Source organism: Somniosus microcephalus, chromosome 4 (assembly GCF_052327205.1).
Source record: "Somniosus microcephalus isolate GS21.2 chromosome 4, FLI_Smic_1.0, whole genome shotgun sequence".
NCBI classification, from domain to species: domain Eukaryota; kingdom Metazoa; phylum Chordata; class Chondrichthyes; order Squaliformes; family Somniosidae; genus Somniosus; species Somniosus microcephalus.
The window spans coordinates 171,651,709-171,675,296 of NC_140990.1; the positions used below are offsets into that span (position 1 = coordinate 171,651,709).

At 45.7% G+C, this 23,588-nt stretch overlaps 1 protein-coding gene across 1 annotated transcript in view; it reads left to right on the forward strand.

Annotated features, from left to right (window-relative positions):
• Positions 1 to 12,086, forward strand: part of ino80db (INO80 complex subunit Db) — a 128,422-nt gene extending 116,336 nt beyond the window's left edge. The window contains exons 7-10 of the mRNA XM_085985460.1: positions 1,480 to 1,613; positions 4,234 to 4,445; positions 7,403 to 7,560; positions 9,495 to 12,086. Of these exons, the coding sequence (XP_085841586.1) occupies positions 1,480 to 1,613; positions 4,234 to 4,445; positions 7,403 to 7,560; positions 9,495 to 10,639 (1,649 nt within the window). The 3' untranslated portion in view covers positions 10,640 to 12,086. The remainder of the gene's footprint in view (positions 1 to 1,479; positions 1,614 to 4,233; positions 4,446 to 7,402; positions 7,561 to 9,494) is intronic.
• Positions 12,087 to 23,588: the final 11,502 nt, after the last annotated feature.

Sequence of the window (23,588 nt, forward strand, 5' to 3'; positions counted from 1 at the left end):
TTTCTGACTTAGATTTAGGGACCAAGTGTAATGTATCCAAGTTTGCTGACGATACAAAGCTAGGTGGGAAAGTAAGCTGTGAAGAGGACACAAAGAGCCTGCAAAGCGATATAGACAGGTAAGGTGAGTGGACAATAAGGTGGCAATTAGAGCATAATGTGGTGAAATGTGAGGTTATTCACTTTGGCAGGAAGAATAGAAAAACAGAATTTTTTTTAAATGGTGAGAAACTATTAAATGTTGGTGTTCAGAGAGATTTAGGTGTCCTCAGAGAGTTAGCTACAGCAAGCAATTAGGAAGGCAAATGGCATGTTGGCCTTTAATGCAAGAGAGTAAGGAAGTCTTGCTACAATTGTACAGGGCTTTGGTGAGACCACACCTGGAGTATTGTGCACAGTTTTGTCTGTGGAAGGATATACTTGCTTTAGAGGTGGTGCAAAGAAGGTTCACTAGATTGATTCCTGGGATGAGAGGGTTGTCCTATGAGGAGAGATTGAGTAGAATGGGCCTATACTCTCTAGCGTTTAGAAGAATGAGAGGTGATCTCATTGAAACATTCAAGATTCTGAGGAGGATTGACAGGGTAGATGCTGAGAGGTTGTTTCCCCTGGCTGGAGAGTCTAGAACTAGGGGGCATAGTCTCAGGATAAGGGGTCGGCCATTTAAGACTGAGATGAGGAGGAATTTCTTCACTGAGAGGGTTGTGAATCTTTGGAATTCTCAACCCCAAAGGGTTGTGAATGCTGAATCGTAGAGTATATTCAAGGCTGAGATCGATAGATTTTTGGACTCCTGGGGAATCAAGCGATATGGAGATCGGGCGGGAAAGTGGGCTTGAGGTTGAAGATCGGCATGATCTTACTGAATGGCGGAGCAGGCTCAAGGGGCTGTATGGCCTACTTCTGCTCCTAATTCTTATGTTCTTCGGTCCTAGCTCAATTACTAATTTTAAATCTGAGATCGCTAGGTATATAAGGGTATAAAGGGATATGGAGCCAAGATGGATGGATGGAGTTAGGATACAGATCAGCCATGATCTCATTGAGTGATTTACCACTCCCTGCTCTCTTTCTTATGTTGCAGTGGAATGGGGCTATAATAGCCATTTTGGACCAACCTCCCTGTTTTTGACTTCAGGCAGCGAACTACATTGTGCACTCTCAACCAGAGAACATTCTGTTCCTATTGCCACCCCCTCCATAATGTGCTTTGAAGGCGCCAAATAGAACATCCAGAGGACAGTGGAGAATCTTGTGAATCAGCACAGCCTCAACATGGTTACTTCACGGTGCTGCCATTAAATGACCTCTTTTGGGACTAATTTCTCTGATAGATTACCCCCTTTATAAAGGCTTGTTTACCGTGGGGCCTGATATTAAACAGTCACTGAATCACAAGAGTTGCATTGCCTTATTAAACAGGTATTCAGCTTATTTCAGTCCAAGGCTGACGATGACTCCTTGACCTTGCACAATTCAGACATCCTGTTGAATCGCTCGCAGCAGCTGTTCTCGAGCTGCACAGCCAAGTTCGCAGATGGGCAGCAGTGTTCCATTCCAGTGTTTGACATCACACACCAGACGCCACTGTGCGAAGAACATGCAAAGAAAATGGTAAATATCTTGAAAAACGTGTGGGGGATTTTTAAAAATCTTTTGCGGTGAACCTGTGGTTATTAAGGTCTATTCTGGAGATCTAGAAACCTCCATACTTTTTGCACTTGGTGTCACTGTCGAGCGTTCCCAGGTCAGAATGATTCCAGAGATTGGGAACTGCATGGACTGCATTGCCACAGGGAGTAGTTGAGGCAGAGACTGTTGCATCGTTTAAAGGAAGGAGGTAAACAGATGATACGGGGGCTATGGGGAAAACGCAGGGCCGTGGGAGTAGTTTTGACTTGCTCCAGCAAAGAAGTGGTACAGACACTTCTGTGCTATAAACATCTATGAATCTTCTGGTGTAATGGCAAGTGCAGAGTAAAGTTGCCTGTATACTGCTGCATTGAATAGCCCCAGATCAGGTGCAGTCTCTATTAGGTGCACCATTTCAACGCTGACCACTGTTCCTAATGTCAGAGAAGCGTCCATTACTACATCAGTGTGACACTGCGGAATGAGGCAGGCTGTTTTATTCTATGGATGTGCTCCTAGACTGCGCAAACTGATTTTGCCGAGAGCCCTGATAGCTGTCAGAGGGGGCAGACATCTCGCCAATCTGGGCTGGATTCAAGACTTGGTCACAGAGATGTATTAAAAGCTTTTATCCCACTGTGTCGCCCAGTTCACATAGTTTGGATGGTGCTGAATTGCTTGGACTAGCAGTGCCAATAGATTACTGCTAGTGGTGCCACTGAGCCATAAGAAATCACTATGGTCAGCAGTTTTCTGATTCTGCAATACATCTGGTCCTGAATGGTTTTATATACAAGTAGACTATCCTTTATCTGAACTTCCGAAAACCGAAAGTTTTTTCGTTCAGCGTAAGTCGTGCGCACGACATGACCTGAGTGGCGCAAAACATGACAGGAGTGGTCCTCCGGGGCCCAGAACAAGAATTCCTGCAGATTGTCGACACGCCGGCCTTCGCTCTCGATGTTAAGTGTGACTGAGGGAGCTCTGCCTTTCCCTGTGAGCAGGGCAGAGGGTCACAGAGTTCCCTCCTGGGTAGGAGATTGCAGGCTGAGCCGGGCAGTGTGAAGGAGGTACCGGGAGAGTGAACCCAACAATACAGCAGCCTGTCCGATAACTGCAGCGGCCCGTCCGATATTCTTTTCTTCCCCCCCCCCCCCCCCCCCCCGGCGACCTGATTTGCGGGCCAGCTTAGCGTAGGAGTCAGCCGATATCCAGCTTTCCCACAACTGGCGGCGGCAGTTGAGCCCCAGACCCCCGCTAAGTAAAGGAATTCAGATACGGAGCAGGGGCAGCTGTAAACAGACTGGGAGCGGCAGCACAGAGAAGCAGGAAGAGGAATGAGACACGGAACAGTCGCAAGAGGTAGCCTGAACTTTTAAAATTTATATTAAATACAAATACTAATGACCAAATTAATTTAATGTTCAGAGTTTCCCAGTCTGAAATAATACCTTCTGAAATCCGAAAATTTCCAAAAACCGAAACACAGCTGGTCCCAAGGTTTTCGGATAAGGGATAGTCAACCTGTATAGTGAAACTTAAAAGAGAAAGACACTTCACCGAAATGGACACAGTGGTGACATCAACAACAAAATGTCCTCTTCACTGTTGGTGTCGGCTTAACACACAAACATGAACATGGGCTGGCATTCCAGCGCAGTTACAAGGGAGCATTTCATTGTCCAAAGTGCCATCTTTGACCAGATGTTCAGCCGAGTCCCCCATCTACCTGTTCAGGTGGTTTGGGTGGACATTGAAAACCCGCTTACTGTAATTGAAGAGTAGCGGTCCTCATGGCCAACATTGCTCCCACAAACTATACTCCCTGCACCCCAAAAAAATGGTCATTCAACTCTTTGATGTTTGTGGAATCTTATTATGCACAAAATTGCTGCTGCATTTGTCTAAATATCAGTCACTGTGTTTCAAAGTAATTAATTGAATGAAGCACTTTGAGACGTTTCTGAGCTGAGACATTATATACGTTCCCATTGGGTTACCAGTCATATGCAGTACTACTAATTAATTTTTACCACGGTTTATTACAAAATAGGGCAAAAAATGTAAAGGCTTCGTGCTACAACGTCACCCTGCTGTAGAAGCATTGCTTGCTGTAACCTAGGCTGTTGCAGTCAGCACTGCACGCAGATCTTTCTCACTGGAGACTACTCCTAGGTACCTGCACACTTCCAAACCATTGCTGCTTCCTTTATAGAGGCACACGCTCTGTCTCTCTGTTTCTCTCTCGCTCTCTGTTTCGCTCTCTATATCTCTCCCTCTCTATCTGTCTCGCTCTTTATCTGCCTCTCTCTTGCCCTCGCCCTCTCCGGCACCCCCCTCCCCCTCTCAGGCACCTCCCCCTCCCCCGGCTCTCCCCCCTCCCCGGCTCGCCCTCTCCGGCTCTCCCCCTCCCCGGCTCGCCCCTCTCCGGCACGCCCTCGCCCCTCTCCGGCACGCCCTCTCTCTGGCTCGCCCCTCCCCCTCTGGCTCGCCTTCTCTTTGAGAGCAAGAAGTGACCTATGCAGGCCCACCTTCTGTGTGCTGAGTGTTTTTTTGCACGGTCTCCTTTCCAGGCTTATTTCACGGCTCTGTTTTGTTTCAGGATAACTTCTTGCGCGGGGACAGTAACCGGAAAGTCCAGCAACAGAGGAAACCCAGGAAGAAAACCAAGCCTCCAGCACTTACCAAAAAACACAAGAAGAAGCGGCGGAGAGGCCCGCGGAGGCCTCAGAAACCCATTCCTCCAGCAGTGCCCCAGGGCAACCTATCAATGCCTGCCAGTCTTGGTGTGTCAGTTTCGGCCTCACATGTTAGGTAAGCACAAACAATATGGCTGGCTGATTTCCTGCAGAAAGTGCAAGAGAGCAACGGTGGTTTGCACCTTCTCGCTATTGTTCCTTTTGGGGAAAATAACATTTATTTAAAAAATGATATAAACTAATTGTACTGCTGGGAATTGTGGCTTTAGTCTATGACCCACACAAGGGTCTCTCTAGTTTCTCAGTGAGTTATAGGAGGTATTCCACTGTCTCTCATTGTCTACAATTTATTCTGCACTTCAGAAATCAGATGTTGAATTGTTCCCCAGCCCTCCCATTTTTTGCTCTCTGCCACGACTGAAGGTGCTAGCTGTTGTTGAGATGATTTCACGGGTGTTGATAACCTTCTGGTACCTTACCCAAGTGGTGAATCTTGTGTTGTTAGGTTGATTGGCTGTTGAAGGCACCATCGCTAAGGAGTCAGTGGGTACCTATCAGGACTGGGAATCTAGGTCGATTGACGTGCCCTTGCAGGAATCAACTAACTCAGAAATTGAACCTGGGACCTCCTTGTCTCTCTGTTCTGGTACACCACTGAAATGGCCATTTACCATTTGGGTGTTAGCTGTGGCTCAGTGGATAGCACTCTCGTCTCTTGAGTCAGTAGGTTGTGGGTTCAAGTCCAGCTCCAGAGACTTCAGCACATAATCTAGGCTGACACACCAGTGCAGTGCTGAGTGAGTGCTGCACTGTCAGAGGTGCCATCTTTTGGATGAGACGTTAAACCGCGGTACCGTCTGCCCTTTCAGATGGATGTAAAAGATCCCACAACACTGTTTTGAAGAGCAGGCGAGTTCTCCCTGGTGTCCCTGAAGGGATAATTACTAGTCCTAGCCCCTTTAGGGCTACTCCGGATCAGGCGTATTCCCCAGACGTTCACTTTCAACTAAAGTTTGAGGTAGCCGAATCCTAAAGACGCTTAATTGGGTCTAAAGGTCCAGACTATCTCTCCCTAAAGGAAAGGAACAACCTGAAGATGTTGCCGTCCTCCAGATAGCACTTTTAATATGTTTAGCTAGACTGTAACGTTCCGGATATTATGAGGGTCCGGATAACTCCCCCAGAATTCTGCAACTCCTCACCAAAGAGCGTACAGAGATTGAGTTCGTGAGTTTGATACAGAAGTCTTATGTGAAACAATTCTAAAAATATATAGATTTATTAAAGAACCAACATGTAATTACAGTAGGTGTTTCAATTGCAACATTAACAGTTCCAAAAAGAGAGAGCTTACAATTCTTATTATCAGATCTTAACTTCGCTACATTTTTACAGTCCTTAGTCTTATTCAGAATATCCACCAAAATCAAATACAGTACCGGTGATCCCCGAGACACAAAGAGTTGTAGACTTAGAGCCTGCCTCTGAAGCCTGAGAAACGCTTTGCCCCTTTACAGCGAATCTATCATCCCATATGAAAGTTCAATATTTATATCCTTTCTCAGTGGTATTTCCTTTGAAGTTTTCTGCTGATGTAAGCTAATTATCTCTAGTCATTTTTCTGCTGACCCCTGCTATTCTTACAGTCACCTCAGCTGGTAGCATTAAGAATCGTGTCTCTACTTTAGGTGTTCGAAGCTTATCATAAAAAACGGTGTAACAGCAGGTGCATCTATTTGATGTCATTCTTACCAAGGTCTTCTGTTTGTGTCTTTTTACGATGTGTAAATTAAAACACCTCAACCAGGGTGATCTATGCAATTCTTAGTTACCTCAGCTGGTTGCAACACAGAATCGTGTCTCCTGTGTTTCATTTGATGTCATTTTTACGAAGGCATGTGTTTCTTAATTTTATGTGTTTCTTTCCAAAGTGTAATTTAGAACACCTTAACAGGGTGTACCATTGTGTTCTTTCCAAAGCTTCAGACTTCAGGAACTTCCAACCTCCTGTTTCAGTAAGGTTATTGATTCAGTGCCAACAACTTACCTTATCTCAATAGCCTGTATGCTGTTTACAGCTTTAGATTGTTGAGGCTTCCAGATTCCCAAACCCAGCTTGTCCTGTTTTAATAAGGCTAGAGTTCTTTCGTAGAATGGTGTCTTTTTCTGAATATGGCTTATTCCTTCACATCCCGGCCACTATTTCTCCCTCACCATCATCACTAAGACAGATTACCTGGTCATTTATCATATTGCTGGTTGTGGGAGCTTGCTGTGCACAAATTGGCTGCAGCATTTCCTACAATACAACAGTGACTGCACTTCTAAAAAGTACTTCATTGGCTGTAATGCACTTTGGAACGTCTTGAGGTCGTGAAAGGCTCTATATAAGTGCAAGATCTTCCTTTTATTTGGTAAGGTGCCCTATGGTTGAAGCTCTTTTTCATATGGTGAATAAGGAAGAGTAACTGTTCAAAATTGCCCTGAGATGGTATAAATTCTTTGATGGGATAGAGTTTGGGAGGTTTTCCCTGTTGGGTGGCAGAGTATTCATTTATGTGGAAGTTGATTTGTCTGATTACACGCTTGTGGAGCACCTTTAACATAGAAAAACATCCCAAGGGGCGTATTCAGACAAAATCTGACACCGAGCCACATAAGATACTGGGACAGGTGACCAAAAGCTTGATCAAAGAGGTAGGTTTTAATGAACGTCTTAAAGGAGGGGAGAGCGGCGGAGAGGTTTAAGGAGGGAATTCCAGAGGATAGGACATAGACGGCTGAAAGCACGGTCGCCAATGGTGGGGCGAAGGGAGTGGGCTATGGTCGATAATGCGACATTTTCCTTACAGCACTGAGGCCTATAACACGAACCTCATAGAGGTGCTTAAAGGTCAGAAGCAGTTAGATATATACTGGAGTGATTTTTGAATCCCATTTTCTTCTGTTACCACTTCTTTTGAACTTGAGCGTCTGTTCCATCAAGTTTGTTCATCCCTTCAGGAGATCATGTTTACCCAGGACTCCACACTACCTAAATTGACCTCTAACCCCTGCCCTCTTTGATTACAGGCATTCTTCGACTCCAGAACTCAGTGCTGATGAAATCCCTGATGACATCACCAATGAGATCACCGATATGCCAAATGATCTGGAACTAAATCAAGAGGAGTTGGCAGAGGTTCTTCAACGATTGCCTGACGACTTGCAGGACTTTGACCTCTTTGAAGGTGATATTCCAACGAAAGTGCTTCTCAGGTGGATGTGAAAGATGCCAAGGCACTATTTCCCTGGTGTCCTGGCCAATATTTATCCCTCACTAAAACAGATTATCTGGTTATTTATCTTATTGCTGCTTATGGGAGCTTGCTGTGTGCAAATTGGCTGCCGCATTTCCTACATTACAACAGTGACTACACTTCAAAAGTACTTTGTTGGCTGTAAAGCGGTTGGGACGTCCTGAGGTCATGAAAGGTGCTATAGAAATGCAAGTCTCTCTCTCTCGGTTGAAGAGTGGGGGAGGGAGGAGGCGGATTCCTAAAAAAGAGAACTTAAAGTGCAGCAGTAAATAAGAAACGTCTCTGAGTTTAACTATCTGTTAAATATGGAAGTCTGCGCTTGATGTTGTCTTCAGTGGAGAACTGCGAGGGGGAAGTGAATGGACAAAACTGTGGCAAATGGATTTCAGTGTAGGCAAGCATGAGGTCATCCACTTTGCACCTAAAAAGGATAGAGCAGAGTACTTTCTAAATGGTGAAATGCTCAAAAAAGTGGAGATCCAAAGAGACTTAGAGGTCCATGTACGTAGATCATTAAAATATCATGGACAAGTGCAGAAGATAATCTTTTTTGAGGTTCCTCGTGGGCCAGGAAGGGCACTCCTGCTTCTCCTGGCCCCACAAGGATGCCTTGGGCCTTATCTGGCCCATGCTTCCCCCAGCCCAATCACAGACTTGCTGACCCCCACCCCTCCAAATCCTTACTTACCTTACCGGGGGGGGGCGTTTCTGTGGGTCGGCGACCTGTCCCCCTCTCCACCACCAATTTGGACTCGCCCGTCAGCCCTGACATCATTCCCGTCAGCAGTGGTCAGGAGAACAAAAGTGGGGGGAAAGAGAAAAAACTGACCAGCCAATTTGCGCACAGCAAGATCCCTCAAACCACAATGAGATTAAAAAAAGAAAGACAGACGTGCATTTATCTAGTGCCTTTCATGGCCTCCGGACGTCCCAAAGCGCTTTACAGTCAATTAAATACTTCTATTTGAAGTGCAGTCACTTGTAATTGTAGGAAACGCAGAAGCCAATTTGTGCGCAGCAATGAAATATTGAACAGATCATCTGTTTAGGGGTCAGCGTCGGGGCATGTAAATGAGGGTCCCGGAGTTAAAATCGCCCAGGCCTCATGATCAAGAGAGTCACAAAACCAAAGAGGAAATATCAGGAGGGGAGACCCAGCTTGATTGTAGCGGTTCGTTTTAAAGAGGTTCTTGTACACGGAGGAAGAGGTGCAAAGGTGGATGGGGTTTAAGGGAGGTTCTAGATGGCAGAGTTGTCAGGCTGGCGGAGGTTACAGAGGTAGGGAGCGCAAAACCATGAAGGGATTTGGGCACAAGGATGAGAACATTTTAAATTGCGCGGTGTTAGAGACTGGGAGCCAATGTAGGTCAGCGAGCACAGGGGTGATGGGTGAGCAGGACTTGATGTGAGGTAGCAAAAGGGCAGCAGCGTTTTGAATGAGCTGAGGTTAACATGATTGTGGCGGAGGGCAGACCAGCCAGTCTGTCCCTGTATAACGCTGGGGTACAGTACTGGTGGGTACAGGTCTGTCACTGTATAACACGGGTACAGTACTGGTGGGTACAGGTCTGTCACTGTATAACACTGGGGTACAGTACTGGTGGGTACAGGCCTGTCACTGTATAACACTGGGGTACAGTACTGGTGGGTACAGGTCTGTCACTGTATAACACTGGGTACAGGATTAATTTAAGAGAAAGAGTGGAGTCTCACCAATGTGAGGAATCACAGGAGAATCTGTAACCCAGTAACTCCACACAACGGCATGTTGGATTTGCAAAGGAAATCTCTTATTAACGTTCTGTGTGCGGAAAAACTTTTCTGCAGTAAAGTGATGCCCTTTTGCTCTTGCCGCCCTCCTCTAGGTAAAAATGGTGAGCTCCTGCCAACGACGGAGGAAGCGGAGGAGCTGGAGCGGGCGCTGGAGGCGGTGACATCGTACGCCGCCTCACTGGAGTGTCTGAGTTCCATCGGTGAGCTGGCGCACACGGATGGCGATGGCGACCAGGAGCTGTCGGGCAGAGGGATGGGCGTGTTTGTCGCTGCCGCCGCAGGAATCCCAGCCCTCAGCAGAGCGGTCAACAACGAACTGGGAGACCTCCTCAACGGGCGCATCTCCACAGAGAACTTCTCCAGCCTGGAGCTGGACGAGAACCTCCTCCATCACCCGTCGGCACTGTCCAGCCCGGCTGGCTCCCTGGGGAGTCAGGCTCAGGGCACCTACCCTTCCCCTTCGGCCGTGGGCCTGGCAAACCAGAGCGGGCTCGGGGAGCGGGCCTACCCGTCCCATTTCCACAGCCTCCGGGGTGACGTCAGCCGCACCTCACCCAGGACCCACCTGCTGGGCAAAGCCGAGGACCTGATCTCGCCCCGACCACACTACGGCAGCGAGCACTCACGCTCATCCCCGTACAGCAGCGAGCACGTCCCGTCGCCCTACAGCGACAACGTCACCCCCCCGCCCCACCCCCCACCCTACCCCGGGGACAGCTTGGCCGCCCCCTTCCCCCCGGAAGTGACGTTGCTGCCTGCCCACATCCTGCCAGCCCAGTTGGTCAACCCCCGGCCCCAATGGGGCACCATCAGCCTGAGCGACCCGGCCGCCTTCAGTGGCCTGATCTCATCCGGGCCTGAGGGCCACCTGCTCTCCACCTCCCTCTCCACCCCTCTGTCCACACCTCACTCGCCCTCCACCCACACAGCCTTCTCCACTGCCACGCCCGGCAGCGCCGTCCTCCTCCCGGGCCTGACCCAGGCTGGCTTCAGCGGCAGTGTCGCCGCCCTGGGACCCTCCTCACCCCCCGACCTACCGACCTCCAACCCCGCCAAGCAGCAGCTCCCCCAGTTCAGCGCCGCCTTCGGCTCCCAGCTGACCTCCCACAGCGGCATCCCCAAGGACGTTCAGCCGACCCACAGCTCCATCGCGCCCCCCACGGGCTTCTCTGTAACCGCATCCGCTGCCGCCGCGAGCACGAACAATGTCACAGCTCCGTTTAGCACTCCGCCATGAGTCTGCGCGGATTACTGTACGAAGAGGCCACCTGTTTCTTGGCTTGCAAGCGAGAGTCGAGATGCTCCCCTGATTTTTCTACAGTATCTTGAGGTTTAAAGGGCATCATCTAGTTTTTTTTAAACCTTCGCGTGTAAGGGTGGAGGGGGAAAACAGCTCAGGAAGCAGGCTTTGGGAGAAAGTAACTCGTAACCAGGCAGAGATGCCAGTGATTGCCTTCCCCTTTATTTTTGCTCATTATTGTTAAATTTTTCTCTCCTCACCCCGCTCATTCGCTTCCTGCCTCCAAAAGATAAAGATTTGACCTGCCTTTTGTAATGATTCTGTTCTAATTTGTTTTTGAACGACAGATCCAAGTCACTTTGTACACCCGGTAACTCGTTTTGGCGGGTTTTTCTAGTCGGATTTTCTTGCACCCTGCTCTCCCCACCCCGACATTTGTAAAACCCCCTCCATCACTGGCATCGCTGTCGCGATCAGCTTTTTAAAGTGAATCGGCAGCCAAACCGCGGCAAAGTTGGCGGGCAGACCTGATCCTCTGCCAACCTTTTATTGGACATCGCCGTTGCTCACCCGGGTACTTCGTCAAGCAGCCGCTATGAGTTCAGGTGACTTCCTTTCCACCATGCCAGGGCCTTGTGTGCTTTTTGAAAAGGGGGATTGGTGACACTTTGCCCCCTTCCTTTTCAGGGCTAAAAGAGCGTAATACATTCAGTTTGAGTATATTTTTTATGTAAATACATTAGTACATTTTATGACGACTTTACTTATCTATAAAACCATTAATGGCGCACTGTTAAATATCAAACTCAAAGGTAGATGTTTGGCTCATTGAGGCTTTTTATATAAAAAACATACACACAAGACACAATATAGATTCTGGATCAGGTGCCCACAGTCTCTGCGCATACATGACCCAAAGTTGCTGTGAGATTCTTGAGCAAGGTGACAGAACTAACTTGTCATTTATTTGCTAAAATACAATCCTAAAACTCGGTCTAAAGTCTTCTGTGCGTGGACTACTAACAAGGAAATCATTTCAGACTGCAAGGACACTTCAGGGCACGTTTTAAAAATGTAATATTTACACAGGCTCCAACTCCTAGGTTCAAAGCCATGATTAAGAGATATTTTGCCCGCCTACCTGAGCATCGCACCTTTTTTTTCCCCCCTACCCTTCCTCTGCCTTCTCTTCCCTTCAATCCTGGGCCACTATCCCTGCCCATAACACCAGCAGTGGTGCACAGAATATGTTTATCGAGTGACCAGCACCTGAGTAGTAACAACATCAATCCCTTTGGCCTCCGCTTTGAACCTACTTCCACAAGAGGCACTGCCGAATTCGGCAGAAGCAGTTGCGCTCGGCTAAATCGCAAGTCTTAGGCTTACACAGTCACTCGGTTACAAATTGATCGCTGAAGCTTTTGTTCCATTTTAATTAGCTGGGGGTGGGGGTGGGGGTGCGGGGGAATGGAGGGGAGAGGAGAGTCTCCCTTCATTTTTATTATTGGTGATTGGGGCAGCAGGGAGATTGTGAGGCCTTTTCTAGGCCTGGCAGGAAGGGGAGGGCATGTATTTTTCCCGCTGACTCTGACAGGTACTCTTGGGACCCTTGTAAAGCAGGGGTCTCGAGATGCCATTGGAACATAATCTGCATCAAAGCGCCTTAAGCACGCGGGATCCAGATTCGCTCTCAAACTGGTCTAGCACTTTTGACACCCGACACTCATAATGGCTAGTTCACGTGCGGTCTGGGACTGCTTATCCTTGGCTCCTAGAGTTTAGCTGTTTATTGTATTGCCCCAAGACCTGCAAAAACAAGCTGGCACGCGTGTGGCGCAATATAAAGGCAGCTCAAGTGTGCCACCCACCGTGTCTACTGCAATGCATCCAGTGTCTTATAATGCCAAATATGTTCAATTTTTTTAGAGAAAGAACTTTATTTATGACAGAAAAGGTCTGAATGTGTATAAAAATATATCCAACGGGCTACACTCTTGTGCCTCCTGTAGAGTTTTTAAATAATATGCTTCAATGAGGTTACCCCAATTTTAACATTTTAACTTAATCACGCAATGCGCACACACACACAAATATATATTGTACATAATACACACAGTGCATCTATTTGCATCTCTCAATCACTTTACAAACTGCAGTACCTTCACCCTAATCTCTGCAGCGCCCCCGTCAGACACTCGGCTGTTACTGCACCGCCCAGTTCCAAAGCGCCATACCCTTGTAAATTTCCTGCGTCCCCCATAATTTCTCACAATTTTCACCTTTTAAGTTATTGTAAGACAGGACAAAAGTTTCTATGAAACTTTGCTTGCCGAGACGAGGAACAGCCAGAGTTCAAGATGAAGAACCATCCCCCTGGTCTATCTCGAAGAAGGTGCATAGGATTCCAAGTTAAGACTGATATCATTTTTTTAAATAAAAGATGAGCTTGTTGCACATTAAGTGCAGAGCAGACCCATAGCAGTCATGTCTTGTGGAAGGGCTATCACAGTATACTATACATACACCCCCCACTTTAAAAAAAAAAAAAAAAAAATCATGCACTCCCAATATTCCATTTTAATTTGAACACCCAGTGCTTGGTAAACCTGATGTCCTCTCATCATGGAATATAAGATCTAATTATATATTGGTAGTTTACTTAATTGCCATAATGAAGTGCTTCAATATTGTGTGTTGGTGGTTTAAATAGAGTGATATCTATTTTAATAATGCATTGTGTCAGATTTGCATTGAAGGGAGTAGATCTCCACCATTTGGTCATTGGGGAGTAGCTCTGTCCAGCTAGCCTTGTTGCTTTATAGGATCAGGAGATTACGGGACTTTCTGCTGGCCGTCTAGAGTGAGTGGCCTTAGACTTTTGAAAGAGGGGATGGTGCAAAAGAGAATCATGTTTGAAACTCAAGGGAGCAGGGTATTGGATTTCATTTGTCAGCTGACCTGCAGAACGGGGGCCAGTGCAACCTGGTTTGCATTGTGGTTTGTTGCAGACCTGAAGCTCCTGCCTGACCTGATGCTGAGGATAGCATGTGCTGTGCTAGTCCTGTGCATTTGGTGACAGGGGAGGCAACCTTCAGGTAATGATCCACAAAACGATAACAGATCCAGCATTTCACAGGAATCCTTTTCAGCTATGTTGACTGAAAAATAAAGCAACTCACAAGCTTCCACCCCGCACCCCTGGTGTGTGTATCCCTTGATCCCGGACTATGTGATGTGCAAATCCCTCCACCCTGACCCTTGGCTGCACAAATCCCTCCATCCCTGGACTCTTGGCTGCACAAATCCCTCCACCCCTGGACCCTTGGCTGCACAAATCCCTCCATCCCTGGACCCTTGGCTGCACAAATCCCTCCATCCCTGGACCCTTGGCTGCACAAACCCCTCCATCCCTGGACCCTTGGCTGCACAAATCCCTCCATCCCTGGACCCTTGGCTGCACAAACCCCTCCATCCCTGGACCCTTGGCTGCACAAATCCCTCCATCCCTGGACTCTTGGCTGCACAAATCCCTCCATCCCTGGACCCTTGGCTGCACAAATCCCTCCATCCCTGGACCCTTGGCTGCACAAATCCCTCCATCCCTGGACCCTTGGCTGCACAAATCCCTCCATCCCTGGACCCTTGGCTGCACAAATCCCTCCATCCCTGGACCCTTGGCTGCACAAATCCCTCCATCCCTGGACTCTTGGCTGCACAAATCCCTCCATCCCTGGACCCTTGGCTGCACAAATCCCTCCATCCCTGGACTCTTGGCTGCACAAATTCCTCCATCCCTGGACTCTTGGCTGCACAAATCCCTCCATCCCTGGACCCTTGGCTGCACAAATCCCTCCATCCCTGGACCCTTGGCTGCACAAATCCCTCCACCCTGACCCTTGGCTGCACAAATCCCTCCATCCCTGGACCCTTGGCTGCACAAATCCCTCCATCCCTGGACCCTTGGCTGCACAAATCCCTCCACCCCTGGCCTATCGTCCCTGTCATAATTTGTTCTAGCCCATTGACTTAGCTACTCTTAGTTTACCAAAAGATGTATTTTTTTGAGACACATTTCCTCTCCTCAAAGTTCAAGTGAAATGTTAAGTGGCCAGTAATGTTTAAATCATTAATCCCAGCACTGGCTGCTGTTGAAAATGATGGAATACTAATATATTCCAATTGGGCATGGTGTGGTTTTGGTGACTGACACTGTCTTCTCTGTTTGTGGTACAGTTGTATTAGTTTGGATAGATTGCTGCAGGGTGAAGGTGAGAGCAAGTGTTTGGGTAAGGGTTATCTTTGGAAACTTCTGTGCAATGCCGTAGGTTATGGCCATCGTTGAACGCCAGATTCTTTGGGTAGATCGCCATGCGGCTACTGAATTAGTGTGGTCTTAAATTTTATTTTTAAATCGCCCTTCTTGACTTCATTGACGACCATTGCTATGGAGCAGATGGGAGTAGTGCTTTGGGGGCCAGTGATGTGCGGCCTGTTGTGGGATTATCAATTGTCTGCACAAAGTCTTGGACCAAGGACCATCACAAAGGCCTTGGTCAGTGAATGCCACTGTTCCAGCTAATTATCAGAGAAGCAGCTCTTAAAGTAAATAGATTAAATAGCTCTGCTTGGCCTGTGCCATTTCTCACCATGTCCACGGATTATCCTTGAATGAACTGGGATCTTAAATTACTCCATGCCAATTTAATCTGGATTTCTAGGATAGCTCAGAATGTATTTTGGATGCACCTCACACAGTAGATCAACAGGAAAGAGATGCCCTGTCTTAATCTTCATCATTTTACTTAAAAAATCAACACACATTTGAATTGCCATCTTAATATTCTTTAAGTTGGGGACTTTTGCTGCACTGTAGCTTTGGGTTTTTTTAATGCAACATTTACAGATATAGCACTAAAGAAATGGAGCACTTGCAGTGAAAAGGGATCCCAATTAACTTGTTTTGCATCGCGCAGCGTGAGTCTCCAAACCATTTTGGATCAAGAGTCCGAAGGAGATTGATCTGAATTGATTCTGGAAATGTCCTACTTAGTGTAAAAAAAAAAAATTTAAAAAAATCATTTCCCTTTTCTTTCCCTGCTCGCACTTGATCCACTGAATAGGCCATCAGTTCTGATAAATGAACTGGATTTAGAGTCTGGGAGTTAATCCACAGTGGCTGTTCACTAAGCCTTGATCCAGATAAGCGATAGTGTCAATAAGGCATACTGGTTAACAGTAAGGGTATTTTTTTAATAATATTTGCACAATACATTACCTGACACTGGGTGCAGTCACTGTGTTACATGGCCCTCCCTTACAGTCATTACTGTTAATTAGCGAGTCTCTTGGCCAGGAAAGAACCAGTTACTAGTGTTGTCTGGCTTAACTGGAATGTATCTATGGCTATCGCGTGTCTACCTAGGGTAGTGAGCTGTGCAGAAACCATTAATACCAATGAGCTGATGCCAACATTAACAGTTTGGGCATCTGCCATATATGTACGTGTGTAACACAAGTACTTATTGTTCAGTACTCACCAATACAGGTCTGGTCACATTGGAAGCTGTTTGCAAAATGAGGGGGAAGCTGCATGTCTTTTGGGAGCTTTGAGCCAAGTTGCAGCTGTCTTGGGATAAACGCACCCCCCCCAAAATCTCTGCTGTCACTTGTGCACGCGAGAGATTTACTTGGAATGTGCAATACACGCAGGCTGGTCTGGTGGTCACAATTGTCCTCTGTTTTTAATATAAGAGGTAACTGCTCTCTGTGTTTGGGGGGGATGAGAGGGGCTCACAGGGCACCAGACACATTGTTCTTCTGTAAACTTAAGCACAGTGGCAATGCAACATTTTGCTTTCAGCAGTGATCCTACTACCTTCAGATTTATACCAAAGTAGCGGGATGGGCAGGGTCTACTTCCCTTTCTTTTTAAACAAATATTACTGTATTGAGATGTATTTAATACTGAAATTATTGTAATTTTAAAAAATCTTTTTCACCAGGTTTTGTAACGGCTGGACTACCCCAAAGTGAGTCCACTTTAGTCACCTGTATGTTTTTGTCGTGTTTTGTTGGGCTATTTTGTTTTCTCTTCGTGTAGAAGCGACTCGTTTAGTCCCTTTGGTTTCCCCTCCTACTTCCATGAACAGTGTGCAGGGCCAGCAGAAGCTTGGTAGCCCCAATGTCTCCATCCCCTTACTCAATCAACCAGATCACTAAACATACCTGAATCCACCCCAACTGTCAACTGCCATCAACATGTGCACCTGCCTTGCAAAACCCTATTTTCATTGAATTGGCACATAGGATTTACAGGGAATTATTGAGTTGAAAGAGCTACAAAGCAACACAAGATCACAAGGATAAGTCTGGATGAGGCTGGTCGGGCCATCTCACCCTACCATAGAAATCTACAGCACCCCAATTACTGTGTCTAAATGATGCCAGAGCTTTTGCCTACGCCACCCTACCCAGAAGACCATTCCTGGTATTGACCACTTTTGGTGAATAAGAGTGATAGCAGTCTTGAGTTTGCCTTTTACCTGTCCGACCCCTTGTCCTGGGCACCGTGGTTTAGCTTAAAATAGTGCTCTGCATTTACCTTTGCTATTCCACCTAGTTTCTTCAGCTGTTGAATATTCAGTTAGTTTGCAGTCGGTCATTATTTTGATTGCCTCTTGGGCAGCACTTGATTGCACAGAATGCTATCCATGTAGAAGCCTATGTCCCCAATAACCAAGGGTAGATGGCCTCTAACCAAATGCTCCCCGTATATTATACTCTAAAGAATATATTGTATTAAATAGTCGAGATCTCGCCATCAGGGAAGGTTGTGTATACCTTGAGTAATTGATCTTGAGAGTGGTTTATTATGGTGTCTTGTGCACTAGTGGCATAAACGGCAGTATCTAGCTGTCTCTCTGGTTTGAGTCTTCTACCGAGATTACAGGTGAAGTAAGAATTGGTCTTCAATTGATGACGTTCAGGCATTCTTTATAGTGAAGAAACTAACATGGCAACATAAGTGTTATCTCTTAGATTGTAAGCTGTCTGTGGTACAGCCTAGCTGAACATTAGGTGGACCAATCACCCTGGGCAGTCTTGTGTGAGACCACTTGAGGTGGGGCACGTAACACTGTAAACTTCCTTTTGCCTGTAGAACACGCCTACTCTTGCCTTGGCCGGTGTATTGTTCTGCATCGAAAGGTTAGAAAGAGCTGAGGAAGGTTGGTGGTTTTAAGCAACTGGTGATCTGTTCCACCAAAGGTGCAAGGCCTAGAATAAAGTAAGTCATTTCCATTTGAGAGTGAAACAAATTTATTATAAGCAATGAATCGTACGTTAATGGCTGCTTGAGACTGATTTCATCAGTGCCCAGTTTGGATAGTTTGAAGGTCAAGTCAAAGGCATTAAGATGTTTGGTTGGGTTGGGAATTCTCAATTCCATTCAAAGTAAAATGGTGGAACTGGGTTCAGTGTTCCCTTTAATTTTTTTTGGATGCGCGGCCCCTTTAACAGGCTGCATGGCCCATTCAAATTTCCCCACATGCGTGGTTTTTGCATTTAAAAGCTGGTGAGCCAGCTGCATGGGACCTCCAGATCACTACGCAGCTGCACAGCTTAACAAGAATATCTTTTACCCCAGGACATACATTGGAGAAGTACATTGGAAGTCAGGCCCATACCAAGTTTAAACCAGGTCTTCAGTAGACCAAGAACAGCTTTTTCCATCATCTTTGGTAAGCACTGCTGGTAACGTCGGTAAGCACTGCTGAACTCTGCTATGGAGCGATGTCCCCTCTAAACTTATTTTTCTGATCACGTTTATTATAAATCACAATCTAGAGCCTGCTTGTCAAAGCACAAGGATCTCAAACGCACATCGCACAATCTGTGAGCAAGTTTGCGACACAGGACCTTTGACTTTAGGGAACTATACAAAGGGGGCAGGAGGTTAGGCAGTAACCTTTCACCTTCAAGACCTGAGATCAGACTCAGTCAGATAAAGGGCATAAGGGTGCCCACCAATGTGCAGCGCTCTGAATGGCCTGTGCAGCGGTGAGCTGGCTTTTAAATAGAAAAACCACGCAGGTGCGGAATTTTTAAGGGCCCACGCAGCCTGTTCAAGGAGCCACGTGGCCCAAAAAAAAATTAGAGGGAACATTGGTGCCCACTCTGGAATGTGATACGGCAGTAGGTTTATATACTCACCTTCACTTTAAGACAGAGCTCAGGTCGATGGGATGAAAGTCCCCTATCTACGATGGCTTTTGGGGGTCTAAGTGAAATAACAGCCCAACTAAGAGAGACCTCAAGGTAGGCTGGTGTGGAAAGTGAGATTGTCACACTAATGCTCTGCAAAGACTGACAAAGCCACCACCACTATGCCAGTTGTGGAAATCATTAGTTGGGCAGAATCTAAGGAGCTTTAAACAGCATCCCAGCCACGCTATACATGACCTGAAGAAGCTTTTAATCAGTGTGACGGAAAGTTTTACCCAGCATCTAAACCTGACCTGGAGTCACTCAGAGGGGCAGTAAAAAAAAAAAAAGCTTCCAATAATCCTGTTTTTGCCAGTGTTTGATGGGTGGCTGAACACAGAGAGGGGCATCAGTGTGCAGTTGTAAAGTCTCCTGATTTTTGCAGTGGGTGTTCAGTATTCATTGTCGTGTAAAGTTACTGTTGTCACAAACTCACCATTTGCTTTGAAAGTGCTTTACTCTCCCTGTGGGTCGCCTGACCTTGGAGTGTCTGAACAAGTGCTGGCCCAGATTAACATGGATAGGTAGGCCCACAGTTGACGACTGTCTCTGACACTTCTGTAACATACAGCTTTGGGATATGGGGAATCTAATGAACACAGACCGTGGTGGTAAAGGCGGATCATCAGTTGATAAATTTCCAGTTAATTACATCCAGTTTTTAGTTGTAGCCAAGCTTCAGAGACAGAGAGTTGCAATGGCCACGATTAGCATCATTTATCCAAAACTAACTCTACCCTTTCTTCCCAAGGGCATCATAATGTATATGTAAAAACGGAGTAAGTATTGACACCACTGTCAGTCAATGAGTTGGAGACAAGGCAGGACTGACAACAAACAGTCTATTTTCCAGCAAACAGAGTCTATTTAAACAGTCTCTACAAACTACGGCAAACAGAACTCATGATCAAAACTGCAGCAAAGTCTCCCGATAAAAGCAGGATTATTTCTCCAGCAAAATGCAGTGAGTGGAGGATAATTTCATAATGCAAATTATGTGGGTAAAATCAATCCCAGTCACTTACAGTGGTGGTTGACGGGGGGATTACCCAATCATCTCCATTCTGGCCGGGATTTGTGGTCGCATTATATGCAGCCTTTTAATAACCCACGTAAAATAGGGAGACAGCAATCTTGGCGCCCATCATTCTGTACATAAACTACCTGTTCATTCCTCCCAGATTAGATTGTCTTTTAATCAACAGAAGGACAGCCATTGCTTTCTCTAATTATATATTTATTGATTTCCCAAGGAAATCCTTGTTAAGAGCTTTGCAAAGTTTGAAACAAGTGATGCCGATTGGCAGATTTTTAATTTTCATATATTAAAAAAAAGTATAAAATCTTATTTTTTAAAGGGGGGGAGGGGGTGAAGGTCTGTAGGTTATGCTTGCTTGTACGTTCAACAGAAACATAAAGCCACCCAACATCCTCTTTCCACTTTTGTTCTCAGGTTTCTAAGAAAATGGGTGGGGAGGAGAGTTAGTAATGAGAGAAATATTTTTAATGCCATCTATTTAGTGGTTTGGAGGGACAGAAATGGCTCCCTAGCATTCAAAGATGGTGTGAGAAGTAGGCGGGGACAATACACAAACACAGAAGCTGACTTTTTTAAACAAAGGGATGTGCAGATTTGTGGGATTTTTTTGTGAAGTACCGAATTATTAGCACAAAAGATGCCAGCTTCTATTTGTTTGTTTTAAATTACTAACCCGGATGGCAAAAGCTGTAGATAAGGTGTAGGCACTTCAAGTTAGAAGAACAGGTAGTCTGTGTTGTTATTGTATATCTCTCTCCCAACCGTGCACTGTACATCATATACACGCACTATGCTGCTGTACTGTTTGCTCCGTAAGTCACAGGTATGGGAATGCTTGTATACAGCTCTGTGACACTTCCTGACGGTGCTTTTGTGATTCAAAGGCATGTAGTGACCATAACGCAAGTTGAATTTTATAAAACCTGTGCAAATATTTTTTTTAAAACTTGCAACAGATTCAACCAAACTGATGTGTGTATGGAGTTTTTTTAATTAGTAAAAACACCAGTTCATTGTGAGAGGACCGGCCTGGATTGTGTTGACATTTGTCCCCTTTTGAGCCCCTACCCTCTGCTAACCCCAATGTGTGGTAGAACTGCAGAGGGATTTTAAACTTTTTTTTAGTCTGATATCTCGTCGGGCCCTGAGATTTTTGTCTCTTGGAGTCAACTCACATTCTGCCCAGAACGATTGTAATGAGTTGGAGGCCCTGAGCCCACTTTTTATAATCTTGCTGTGCGTCTGCCAGTCTTGACTGCAGTACATTTGGGTGAAGTACCTTGGCATCTGTGTGTGTGTGTATGCAAATGATTCTCCTCCATTTGTGCCATGTGAGCCCTGCCCCCAATCCAATTTTCTGACTTGGGTCCTTCCATTCAGGAGCATCCGTTTGAACCCATGGAATTGAAATCCGGTTTCTGTAAGGCTTTAATATTGTGTAGAATAATGGCCATGTGGAACACTTGGTGTTGTGGTGGCTTGTGAATAGAAGTTGGATATGACTCATGCTGGTCATGTGGTTTTTAAGATAAGCCAGACAGGCAACAAAGGCATCAGTAAGATCTTTATTATATTAATTAAAACACCAGTTAAAATGTTTCCATTTTTTAATGCAATTTGTAAGTGACCTCCAAAATAAGAGTGTTTTATTTTAAGAACACGTGTTGAGTGGGCTGCAGCGTGCTGTGTTGCTTGGACAAGAGGTGTTATCTATAACCCACACCTTTCTAAAGTGAATCACCAGGAAAGTAGCTTTCCTTGCGAAGAGATCGAACGATTGTCTAGTCAAACAGTCTTTTTGAAACTCCTATTTGTAGCGAGCAGGTCCCTTTCTTAAAAAAAAATCACAACAGCTTTTTGATTCCCAGTACCTCCTTATCCCCCTGATGTCAGGAGCCCATTCGGGAAACCTAAGTGTTAGGCTGCCTTTGTATAACCCGCTGAACCGCAGTTATACTGATGAGCACGCCCCATGCCAGGTATAGCCCCCACCCCCTCGGCACCTTTTTCAGATCCTCCTCTGTCACAGATCCAGGGAGATTTATTTGTGTTTCTTTTCCTTTCAATTATGTAGAAGTTAAAGCACTTGAAATTAATTTTTGTTTAAAAGAAAACCCATGGGGTGGGGGGGATATTCTACTGAAAGTGATGCTGGTCTCTTTCTGCGTGTGTCTCTGTCTATCTCTCTCTCTCTTGCTCTCTCCCCCCGAAGGAACCGTATTTTAAATGATTTCATGGTAGCAGGGATCGGTGGTTTTAGGCTCTATTTCGTGCATTGTACCTGCCTGTTTTATTATGCGTACAATAGGGCAACGAGCTTTTAAAGCACTCAAAGCCCCTAGGCACTCTACGTTTTTGGATGGGGGGGTAGTTTTTACACCGAGTTGTTGACTTTTCACAAAGTCAAAAATGGTTAATTTCATAGAAATATGCCTAAAATCTACGTAAAGTGTATCTGAGAAATTCAGGAGTCCTCCCACCACCATCCCCTCCTGACTATAACTGGCTTTTTGCCTCAAAGTGCCCAGATTTAAATTTCACCCTCCTGCCTCCTGTTATCATTCTCATCCTGGCCCCGCAATTGGTTTGTGAGTATCAGGGACTTCATGGCAAAAAAAAGAATGCAGCCCGTGGAAAAACACAACAGTCCTACAAACTGCTTCAACATTGAGAAACAAAAGAGGTGGCTCAAATTTCTTATACTCAATGAATGTACTGTATTTCTGTTTTTAAACGATAGGGCGAGCTAATAATTAAATTAGTCACCTTTTGTTATTGTCCTTGTTTAATTTGTTTAAGGTATTTTTTGTATACAAAAGTTTACATTTTTATGTATATTTTTCTTGTGTACAAACTATGTAATATGTGTATAAACACTGTATGTAATATCTGTATATAGTGTGATAAATGATCTTTGTTTGGATGTACAAATAAAAACTTGCTGTGAAGAAAAAAAAATAACAAGTCACATTAGTACATTAACAGTCCCCCTGTCCCTTCTCCTTAACAACAACTTGTATTTATATAGCACTTTTAATGTAGTAAAATGTCCCAAGGTGCTTCACGGGAGCATTATCAGACAAAATTTGACACCAAGCCACATGAGATATTAGGACAGGTAAAAGAGGTAGGTTTTAAGGAATGCCTTAAAGCAGGAAAGAGAGGCGGAGAGGTTTACGGAGGAAATTCCAGGGCTTCGTCCCTAGACAGCTGAAGGCAGGGCCTCCAGTGGTGGGAGGCAAAGGAAATCGGATGCAAAAGAGGCTGTAAAAGATTCCACGACACTATTTGGAAGAAGAGCAGGGAAATTCTCCCCAGTGTCCTGGACATTATTTATCCCTCAACCAACATCACTAAAAACAGATTATTTGGTCATTATCTCATTGCTGTCTGTGGGACTTGCTGTGTGCAACTTGGCTGCTGCGTTTCCCACATTACAACATGACTACACTTCAAAAAGTACTTCATTGGCTGTAAAGTGCTTTGGGACGTCCTGATGTCATGAAAGGCACGATATAAATGCAAGTCTTTGTTTCTTTTAAGACCCTTCTCTTTGACCAAGCTTTGAAGCACGCCTTCCTAATATCTCCTCCTTTGGGCCAGCACAGTCTAATTACGTCTCGTGAGGAGACGTGGGTCTTTTTT